Below are 11,543 nucleotides of genomic sequence, written 5' to 3'. Positions count from 1 at the left end.
ATTTGGGCTGGACAGCTTAGTGCAATGCACTGCTAGCTGGTGAAATTATTGTGTGAGGGGTTTGTTTTTTGTCTGTGTGAAATACAGTAGTACCCACTTTCTTTCCCAAGTTTGGTTTGTGACTAAAGGCTTGTCAATTCACAAAATGAATTACAAGGAGCGTTCTGTAGTGTACTGGTGCTTTTAGTGGAACCAACTAATATAAGAAAACTGTCTTTGTCGGTGTACGTTTATTTCAGCCTTAGTCCCTGAAAAGAACTTTTTCATACTGATCACAGTACAGCTTTGCCTCTACGGCTGCTTTTGCCAACAGATTCATTTGTCAGTTGGTCATCAAATCTTTTGCATACAGACTAATAAAACCTACTTCTTAATGCAGATTTGGCTCTGTATTGTATCTATATAGGCAGAGTTGTTTATCAATTGGAAGATGATGGTTTACTCCATTTCTGCTTTAAAATAAGGCTCTAAGCGTGAGTATACTTATGAGTCCCTCAAATATTGTTCAGTAGCATTGCAGAAACATCTCGCCGAATGGCTGGTCTTGAAGAACTGGTTTCAGCATACAACATCTAGCTAACAGCTACAGGCGTTCCTCAGGGATTGATACTGGGACCACTGCTGCTTAGTTAGTGTTTTTCTAGAAACCCTGGATGAGGGGTTGGAGCATGCACAGGAAATTCACTGATGATACCAAACTGGGGGGAGCTGTCGATGTACTGGGCATTAAAGCTTGTCTTCAGAACTTCATAGAAGTTAACTGGCAGAAATATTACGAAGTTAAGCAAATGTAGAGCTGTGCATCTGGGATGGAGCAATTCTGTGCCCCAGTACTCTGTTTAAAAGGGGGCTTTGCAGAAAAGGACTTGTAATTCTAGTGGACAAGTTGAATGTGAGTTGGCAGTGTGCCCTTACAGCAAAGAAGATGAACTGCACACTGAACCCTTTTTAGCATGAATGTAATTGAGTGGGTTGAGTGAAGAGGTTATTTCCATTGGCATGGCACCTGTGCAAGTACATCTTGCAATATGGTGTCCAGTTTTGGACTCCCCACTACAGGGCACACTGACACACTGGAGCATGTTCAGTGGATGTTGGGGGTCTGGAGCACACAGTGTACAAGGAGAGGCTGAGAGAACTGGATTTGTTTGGTCTGTACCAGATAAGAGTGGGGAGAAGAAGAAGTCAGACTCTTCTCGCAGCGACAGAATGAGAAACAACAGAGACAAGTTGCAACACAGTAAATTTTGATTAGACATTTGGAAAGGTATTTTAACATGAGAGTGATCAGACAACTGAACAGATTGCTTAGACAAGTTGGGGAATCTCCATCCCTGCAGACTTTCAAAACTCCACTGGGTGTGACTCTGATCTAGTTGGACTCGCTTTGAGTGGGAGGCTGGGCTAGACGACCTCCAGAGCTTCCTTCTAATCTACATAATTCTCTGGTTCTGTGAAAGAATTAAGGCTGTTCAGGGAGATAAGCCCAAAGAGCCCACAAAATGTTCTGGATTGTTTCAAAATAAGCACAGTAATCTATGACTGGCAACTCAGCTAGATGCTGCTTCTCTTGTGAATCAAACCAGAAAGACTTTGTAACTTTATCCTAATGCTAAGGCTGTCTGATCTTGATTAAGTGTTCAGATTAAATTGGATGCCTTTTCAGAAGATGTTTTAACTGAAAGCTATTATGCTCAATGCAGGGGAAATGGGAAGAGGTGGTGGTGCATTTGGGGAGTCTGTTAGACACACATGGGTGTGTCAGAATTGTGTCAGTATTAAGTATGCTTTTGTTCCTTGCATTTTGGAGAAGGATATAAAATATGGTCATGTGCATTCGTTTTTTCCCTCTTTTATAGCTAGAGGTTAGCCACAGGGAAAAACAGCTCAATATTCCAGGCTTCTGGTTCCTTTAGACTCTTAGTTGTGTAGTGCTCAGAAACACATTGACTTCTCTAAGTTTAGGAGAAAGACTTTTCCCAAAGTGTTCAGAGAGGACTGAGATTTTGCTTGTGTTCTTTTGCATCATCCTCTACTATAGTATGGGCCTTTTTTGCTTCCTAAAGTCATCTGGGACGCCTCTTTAAAAGGTTGCCTGCTATTTTATGTAACTAAGACAGTTCCTTTCCTGTAATGTTCCAGAGGAAAGGAGCTTTGGCTTCTTGTCTGTTACATGCACAAGGTGTTGCAAAGTATCTTGTGAGCTAGATTCTCTGCAGATATATGTGTGTGATTACCTACAGCTGTGGAAGGTTGGATTCAATGGTCTAAATGGTTCCTCTCTATCTGGGGGCCTAAAGGTCAACCATGGGAAAATGATGACATCCTTGCCATCCTGCTGCCCAGTAGCTGACAGCTCTGATGTTACAGTCACTGGGGCCAAGATAGAGAAATGTGCACAAGTTGGGAGCAGTGTTACATGCATTACCGGGTTCTCTCCAAAGGGCTTCCAAACATTTCTGCCAGCACAGTCTTGTGGAAAATGGGAAAAGAGTATGTTGGGGCAAAGGGCAGAGTTTGGGTTGAACTTCTTGATGTCTGGAAGAATTAGCATGTTCTGTATGGATAAAAAATTGTGTTTAGATAATTCTGAGAGTTGTTTCGTTGTTTAAAATGGAAAAAAAATAGATTCTTGGTCACTTTCATTCAGTGCCACCTGGTGCTACTCCAGTGTTTCTTCTAACTTCGTGATGACCTTTGCCTTGGACACAGGTACCCTGGCTGTCCTTTCAGGGTCACTGTCAGATTCTGTCTCTCAGCTGCTTTAAGGGAGCCAGGTTCCTCTTTGGTACTGAAGTAGAGCTGTCAGTAGTAATGTATGATCTGCTGGCAAGGCTATGAAGTGCAGCTCAGAATATGAAGTTGATACTAAAAGTCAAGGGTGGGAAATACAGCTGAGAAATTTTGTGAAGACTTGAAACCTCCCTGCGCAACTATTCTGTAGTACAGTTTTTTTGTCTGTATTCTGTCAATATTCTGTTATTTTTTTTACTGATATCTGAACTGGTCAAACTCATGGTGTTGCTTTGTGACACACACCCTCCCCCCTGCCTCTTCCCCCATGTATCCAGTTCAGAAAGGAATGGTGGTGTCACAGTCTCTGCTTCCTTGGAGTCTCTTTTCCTGCTATCTCAAGCCTTTTCATGACTGTTTTGTCTGTATCCTGAGCTCACTGACAGAATGAACTTAGAGACAGGCAGCTTTTTACCACCAGGTACATTGCAGAGAGCTATAATTACTTTGGGAATGTAAAGCATTGTAAAAATCAGCTATTGAAAATCCTACAGAAAAAGCACCTTAAAGAAATGAATTTCCATTAGGTAAACTCTATTTCAGGTGTTCCTTCATGCAGGTGCTACTAGATGAAGACTGAGTGTCATCAGCAGTGTGGCAGCACAGGCACAGCAAAATATGAGACAGGTGTAATGCAGCTTGTGCCCTGTTGCCATGTGTATGGTCAGACCCTGATTGGATATAGATATGAGTTGGGAGTAATTATACTCACACCAGCTACAAAGACTAGTTAGAGATCAGAGTTAAGAATAAATTAATGATGTGTTGCCTCATGCTTTTCTTCCCAAGCCCTTAGTTTATGTGAGCTGTAAGATAAGACAGACCTCTGTCTTCTTAACTGTATTTAGACTCTCCTTCAGCATGTGTGTGTATGTAACAAATGTGTGCTTATATTCACAGCTATTCATTTGTTATTGAGAGGCAAACTCGACTAGATCAGTTCTTTGTCCTTGGCTATGGCTGATAGGGTTGTTTGCTGCAGTGCGAAACTTCAAGAAAGAGAAATAATGTTTCCCTTACTGCCCAGTCATCCAAAGTTACCATTTTGGTATGCGCTACTCATAAATACTGTATAAATTTAAAATTTATTGAACCAACTGAACAGGATTTATTTCCTGCAAACAAAGGTTTATGCTAGTTATGTCCTTTCACAATAGGCTAGTTGTCTGAATTAATCAGATATGTTCCTTTTGATGCTTGTAGCAAATTTTTGATGTTCTGCTGTTTCTTGAATGAATGGTCAAAATGACACATCAAATTCAAGGTGATATGGGGAGTTTATGTAACCTTGGGTTAAAAACTTCAGTTACAATATTAACAGAAGGTGAATGTACCCAACTGAGGCTCACCAGATTCCTCTTTGTATGAAATGCCATCCAGGTACTCACAGACTGAACCAGAGTCAATTGCTGCAGTGATCCGTAACGGAGAGTGTGATGCATTTTCTTTGTCATTCTCCTCCTTATGCATGACTGCTCTTTGCCAAAGTTCACAAAACAAAACCACAACAATTTCCTGGTACTGCTTCTTGTTGCTCTTTATTTGGACAATGCTATGTTTGAGCAGTAGAGCTTGAGCAAGGAGCCAGTGCCGTTGAGTCAATTCCTTTGAAGGGACACCTGAAAGATGTCAGAGTGCTTGACAGTTCTTTTTCAGTTTAGTACTGATTGTGGGATAACACCTGACTTTACTATGACAAAAAGCCATTGAAACCCCTAAATCTTCAACTTTGCAGACCAAAATCTGTAAGTTGGACTTAATGCTTCATTCCCTCTTGGGGACTTGGGGCCGCAGCTTATTAGACAAGTAAGTTTTAGCCATAGTGTTCTGTGCTGGGAGTCTGTACTCAATGGTAGTATGTGTTAACATTTTCTGAATTAATATTATCTTACCTTACAGGTTTTAAAATACTACTTGATGTACTAGGAATTATACATGGACCAAAAGAAGCTTGTGTCAGGACTCTGAAGAATGGCTGTCTGTTAGCCATTGCCCCAGGTGGAGTTCGGGAAGCGCTCTTTAGTGATGAAATGTATACTATTTTGTGGAGTAATCGGAAGGGCTTTGCTCAGGTGGCCATTGATGCAAAAGTGGTAAGTATAACACATCATGGAAGGGAAGCAAAGAATGTTAAGTTATTAGTACTTTCTTCCAGAGAAAGCTGTTTTGATTATCATATGTTTGATGTTAGATTTCTGACTGTCATGAGTATGGTCTACTTGCTGTAGGAACTACATTTCAAGACTCTTTTTATTGCTTTTGATTGATAAGAAGGCTTTAGAGTCAGCAAAGAATAGTGTGGTTAGGAAATCCAGAGTTTAAAAGAATGAGAGACGAAGTACAGGATGGTTTCTCCATAACAAGCATGTGCTGTTTTGCACACACCTGGTTAGTATTGTGCTGGCTTAGCCCTCCCTGCCCAGCATGGCTGGGAAACAGCCCTACAGCTCAGAGTCACAGAATATGCTGAGCTGGAAGGGACCATCAGGATCACGGAGTCCAACTCAGTGTTGCTGTTTCTTCTATCACTGAAGTGTGGTGTGACCCAGCAGGGTATAGACTCACTGGCACTACATACTCTATTGGCATTTTATGGTAGTGAGGGATGTCCAGGGCATACAGCAGCAGGAGAAGCTGGTCACAGGTGTGAACTCTCTTCAGTTCTAATGTGCAGCATTGGGCTTGGTCAGCAGGCACATAGCTATTCATAGGGGACCAACTGTTAAGGCACAACAGTGTGGGATATGTTTGAATTGTAACTATTTTAGTAATCATTTCAGAGTCCCTCTCATTCTATATTTGTACTTGAAAGGTATGTGCATATGTCCATAGGTCTGCATATACCTAATTTAAAAGCAAGTCTCACACCAGGAGTTTTATATTTAGGTACTGTCAAAGAGATACTAGTTAAATCTCTGGGTTTTGTATAGGAACAGAATACTTTTAAGACCCAAGTGTGCATCACTTTTCTCACAAGGAAAATAACAGTGCTTAAACAGGTATTTCAACAGGCTTAGATTTTACTAATGTATTGTAATAGCATGTGAAAGGCCATACTTGAGATTCAACTATGATTGTACTAGTTACATTTGTTTTATTGGATGTGTGTTTATGAACTCACAAGGGTCTTGTAGCTTCTGATGCTTTTTCCTGGTTTTAAAATCAAGAGTCAAACACAGTTAGAAGGGAAAAAGGGATTTTACCTTGGTATTTATTTTAAGGATCCTTAGGTGCACTACGTCCAGGTCGAATGTACCGAAATGCACACCGCAGTGCACACCCACAATAGATCTGGTATAACATTATAGGTCTTACTAATTACCATGTCTATCAAAGATTCCCCAATGAGAGGCTTGAATGAGGCCCCCTCCCCAAGGAACCTTCCCCTGGATGGTTCTATCTTAGTTTACAAAATGTGTTCTGGAGAGGACCTTGGGGTCTGGGGCACGCTGGTCCCCTAACTACGAAGCTTCTAAAATGTTTAGTCTCCCAGCTGAACAAACAAGTCCAAGAATGTAGGCAAAAAGCACTAAGAATACAGAAGTTGCAAAAAGGTATAATAGGGGTATAAAAGAAAAGGCAAAAAATCATCATGGCATCACTTCATCCCCCTTAAAAACACCCCTGAAAGACACAGTAATATAGGAAGAGTGTCAGAGGCAGGCTGAAAGTGGGAAAAACATCTTTATTTAGATTAAAGATGAACTTTTAAGTCACCTTGAATCATAAGCAGAACTCTTCATGGAAAGAAGAATGTGTCTGAAACATCAGAAAAATGTGTCTAAAACTGGGACCTTCAACTTGTTGAAGTTGTCTCATTTCAGCAGTTTTTTTGCCAGAATTTCTGTCATATAAAAAAAAAATTCTACCTCTATGTCAAAAATAAGATGTTCCAAATAAGATTGTTCTGGAATAAAGATATTCAGTTTAGGCAGCTGCACTTCTTTTTATTCTCTGTAACTACTTACAAACTTTTTTTTCTCTCAAAAAAACCTCAACTTGATGCATGTCTGGAAAGTTACATGTGCTAGCTCATCTCCATGCTTGTCTTTAAAAAGTTTAAAAGAATTTGAGTGCATGAAATTCCCATGAAGAGTTCTGTATTTCTGATGATGCTGTGTACAGTGGGTACATACTATAAAATTATCTTGAAAAACTTTATATAGTAGCTGACCCCCTCGCAGTTCTTGTCAATCTTGACAGCTGTTTGCAATTTCAAAAACAGCAATAAAAACTTGAAGTATTCAACACCATTCCAAATACTCATCAGCAGAAATAAGTCATGGACATACATTGACACATCAAGTGTGAAGCAATGCCATCAGCATAGCAGAGAGGAATCAGACAAATTTAGTGTCCCAATCCTGTGAATTCTTCCCTTTGAGCATAACTACAAATTAGGTAAGAGGTTTAAGCACTTTAGTCACGACTGTGCAAACACTGTTAGATGGGGGGAGGGATGCCTAAATGTTCCATAGGTTCTGAAATTCTGGACTGCTCTAAGAAAATAGACTTGCTGAAACAGTGACTCACTGAAATCTTGTGGTATTCTCCAGTTTGAAGCCTTATGGCAGAAGGTCACAGAAGAACTTCAGAATACTTGTTTTGCTCTCTATATATCCTTGACTGAGAAACACTTCTGAAATTAATTTGCTTGTTGAGTTTAAGTGAGGTAGAAGTTTTTTAGGTAGTGCTATCTTCCTTAAATTCTTAATTATTTTTTTTCCCTCCTAGCCCATCATTCCTATGTTTACACAAAATGTTCGAGAAGGCTTTAGGACATTAGGAGGAATAAGTAAGATATTTTCTATTTTTTTGTAGTTTATTTTTCCATTTGTGTGTGTAGAAATAATCCTCATATAAGTTTGAGATTTAACACAGCCTTGTTTCTCAACATTTGCTCTCTGGTAGAGCTCAGAGATGTTATCAGCATTTAATATCAGCATTAGATGTGGTATTGGTTCATCTAAGTTATTTTCCACATAGCAGTGTTTTTGTAGAAAAGCAGTAGTAGAAAGGAAAAAGGAGCCAGAAAAAGGCAGGAAGATTTAAAGAACTTTTTTCTCTGCTTGTGTCTGCTAGGCCAACCCTAGGTTTTCTGCTGTCTGTTAAGAAGCAAGGCAAGCAGGTTTGCAACTGACACATAATTCCTTTAAATGTCCTCCTAAAGCTCTGTGCTTACACCTCTAACTGCACTTAAAGTTTGAATGGTTTGAACTACATTTAATCTTTAATAGTTAATTTAATAGTTGCTTTTCTATTCTGCACTAGACCTGTGGTTCCTCACAAAACCTTGCATTTGGCATCTCTCCTTCCTTATCTCTTTGGAACTTGCAGCCAGAACATGAAGAGATGGCTCTTTGTCTGAAGGGTCCATCTCTGGGATGATTAGATGCCCACATCTCTGCTCATTTGCTAGGGTTAAACTCCCTCTTTGTTATATTCTCTTGGTTACTATCTAGCAGAGAGGCCTGAAAAAGTCTCCACCACACCCCATGTTCTGCCTCAAGTATGGTGGCATCACCTTCAGAAGGCTGCAGGGTGACACAGTTCAGTTTCTCTCCCCCTCCATTTAAGAGCTGTGTATTGCATGGAGAAAGCCAAGGCATCAGATGCAGAAGGTAGAATAATTCACACACTTGCCATGCTCTACAAAAATAAACAGCAATTAATTGTTGCTGTGTTCAGGAGAATCCCAAACAGAAGAAATTGAAGCCAGAATAATTCATGCTACTTGCATTCTACAGCGGAGTTACTAGAGGAATATAACTCTCTTGATCACTGGAGGTGTTACTCCAGTTTCAGTAGTTTTGTCTTTGTTTTTATAGGTTGTGTACAGAAAATTCCACAACTTGATCAGTAAGGATTTTCTTATGCCAACACCCCAGTTAATGAAATTTCTTGTCTGAAATTGAGAAAGATAATATTAACACACATTTTTTGAAGAATCTCTTCTGGGTACATTTGGGATAAACTCTTAGAAGGTGGCATGTGGGGAAGAAAGTGTCCTCTTAGAGCTGATTGAGATACCTGTTTTTTCTCTATTTTTACATGGTTTATATGCAACCCGTGTGTGATCTGAAAGAGCAATTCAGTATGTTAGGATGACTGACTTTTAGGCAGATAAGGCTATTTCTGATCCTCTAGACCTCAGTGGGACTGAACAGTGCAGTCTTCCAATACTAGTTTCTAATGCTAACCTGTCAAATGAGCTGAACCTGTAACCTGTATTGTGTAGCATTCCCTTCCTCTCCAGAGAGGCAGCTATTGAATTTCTCTCCTCTTCTTCCTTCTCGTTTCAGCTACTCTTTGGAAGAAAGATTTCACACCAAGTTAGGGTAGAAACAAGTCTGATGTTATCATTAATGCAGCTTTTAGGAAATGACAGTCAAGGTAGGATAGCACTTGAGATGACACATTTGAGAGTCTGGTTTGGGGGCTAGATTACTTTACAAGCCAGTTTCAATGTTAAGATATAATCCAGGAAAAAATCTTTGCAGAATAATCTCAGTCTCTCTCTCTCTCTCTCTCTCTCTCTTTCTTCCCTCCTTTACCCTCCCTCACTCCCCTTCTCCCTTCCCTTCCCCACCTTTATTTCTCCTGCTTTCCGTTACATTTTTTCACATTAGAAATACTTAGGTCACTATATGAGCGTGTTAGATTGCCAGTAGTTCCCCTGTATGGGGGGTTTCCAGTCAAGCTACGTACATTTATTGGAGAACCCATTCCATATGAACCAAATACAACTGCTGAGGAGCTAGCTGAGAAGGTAAGATAGATATCTATATATATAAATTTAAAATATTGAATGTTTTGATAAAAACCACTGCAATAGTCTTGTCAAATGATTTCTGTCTAGGAGCCAGTTATAGAAATTGGTGGAATCATGGTAAGTTTTGTACTTGCCTAACTCTGAATGTCCTTCTTAAATACTATCTTTTTATTGCTACAACTTGCAGATGTTCTAGGTCTTTTAAAGTTTATTGCACCCTATATTTGCTTTGAGAAACAACTTGCTTTAAAGACCGAAGAAGTTTGGTCAGATGAGACAGCTCTGGGTTGACAGAGAGAAGCACCTCACCCAAGAGGAAGCATTCTGCTTCCTGGTGTTTCTAGAAAAATACTAAAGAAGCCTTTCAAACATAGCAAATCTATGTTCATAAACTGTTGGAATTACATACAATTAAAAAAAAAGGTAAATAATTTCACTGCTTTGTGTAGTGTTTCTCTTTTGTCCAGCTTCTAACCCAACAATTTAACTTCTAAATGTTCCTCTAAATCAGATTTGGATGCCTTATAGAAAGGATTTTTAGGTCCTTATGTTCATTCCGCTTATTAATAGATTTCACAGTGCAAAGACATAAACCAGTTAAGTGGTGGAGCAGTGAGACGGAGTGGGCTGGAATAGGTATTTTTGAGAGCTCCACAGATGGTCACTTGTAATATTCTGAAAACTTCACTTGAGAGACTGTTCTTGACCATGCAGGTGTCAGTTCAGTTGTTTCTCCTCATCTGTTTACCCTATGATTAAGTCTCTGCAAAAAAAACCTCTTAAAATGTTTGTCTGCAGTATCTTAGGCCCTGGTTATGGAAAACTGGTTGTTTCTGTTGCGAGTTCACTCTGACAGGACTTCAGAATGTGTTTAAATTACTTTCAAACATGCATTGGCATCTTTCATTTGTGCCAGCCCTCACTTACTTCTGACTTAAGTTCCAATTCTGCTAGAAAGGCCCCTAGAATGCGAATTCCCTAGAATCCTAGTTAGTTAGAGTGATTTTAAAGTTGTCTCTCATGATTCAGGCTATGGCACTGTATGCATTTTCCCATTATATATAGAAAAAATGTTAAGCTCAAATTTCTTACCTAATGCAAGTTTTAGATCTGTAGAGCCACTTAGGACCAGATGTATAAAGTCCTTCTCCAAGGACTTAACAGTTGATCACTTACTTCATATAAACAGTGGGAGCTTGTACCAACAGTGGGAGCTTGTACCAACAAGCAACATTCTACCGACATTTGCTTTCTGACCACTAGTGTACAGAGGCAAATAATTCTCTGTTCTTCTGCTTCCAGCCTTAAGAATTCACTAGTCTGTGCCTGTCTAGGAAGAATAGGAAGATTATGGTGTGTTCTCACCACAGCTTTTGCATGTTGCCCTGCTTCTGAATGTTCCCTGTAGAGCTTTTATGTAATAAGAGTAACTGCTGTGCACTCCTTGGCCTGTTTGTTTTTTTGAGTGAAAGTGAAGGCTGCTGTCACATGCAGCTAAGTGTCCTGAACATGTGTTAAAGAACCAGTTCCTTCAGGGGACTTGGATCCAGAGGACATTACTTTGTACAATTTAAATGTGCTGAGACACAGTGGTGTTTCCAGTGCTGCTTCTGAGCATGTATAGAAGCAAAGCTGATGCCCACTGGAAGAGTGTTACTGATGCAAACCTGGGCGTAGGCAGGAGTTTGAGTTGCACTACATCATGCAGGTGCTTGACATGCTTTATAGACCTAGGTCTCTTCATGAATTTACTCTGTTGTCGTTTGACTTTTGCATATCACTAATAGAGCTTGTGGACACAGAGATAAGAGACTCTAGTTCGTTGGTCTGTTTCATGGCAGTGTTGCCACAATTACATCCTTTGGGCTTAAATATGGAAGAATAGTATTTTGAACTTACAGTACAATACAGTGTGGTATTTGAAAGGATGAAAAAGAGCCTAGAAATTGTGTTATTATATGAGCAGTATAAAGCTGAG

The 11,543-nt window shown here is 39.8% G+C and overlaps 1 protein-coding gene across 4 annotated transcripts in view; it reads left to right on the top strand.

The window, feature by feature from the left end:
- The window catches only part of LOC103625499 (transmembrane protein 68), a 17,482-nt gene that overhangs the window by 3,564 nt on the left and 2,375 nt on the right, over positions 1 to 11,543 (top strand). The window contains exons 3-6 of one of the 4 annotated variants that reach the window (XM_017727464.1): positions 4,693 to 4,886; positions 7,528 to 7,588; positions 9,096 to 9,186; positions 9,423 to 9,513. In XM_017727464.1, the coding sequence (XP_017582953.1) occupies positions 4,693 to 4,886; positions 7,528 to 7,588; positions 9,096 to 9,130 (290 nt within the window). In that variant the 3' untranslated portion in view covers positions 9,131 to 9,186; positions 9,423 to 9,513. Of the gene's footprint in view, positions 1 to 4,692; positions 4,887 to 7,018; positions 7,195 to 7,527; positions 7,589 to 9,095; positions 9,187 to 9,422; positions 9,569 to 11,543 lie in introns of those variants that run through there. The other 3 variants (XM_008644929.2, XM_017727466.1, XM_017727465.1) reach the window with 3 other exon arrangements.

Source organism: Corvus brachyrhynchos, unplaced genomic scaffold (genome assembly GCF_000691975.1).
Source record: "Corvus brachyrhynchos isolate BGI_N302 unplaced genomic scaffold, ASM69197v1 scaffold60, whole genome shotgun sequence".
NCBI classification, from domain to species: Eukaryota; Metazoa; Chordata; class Aves; order Passeriformes; family Corvidae; genus Corvus; species Corvus brachyrhynchos.
Note: the sequence above shows the minus strand (reverse complement) of the source record. Positions and strands in the feature narration are given on the sequence as shown.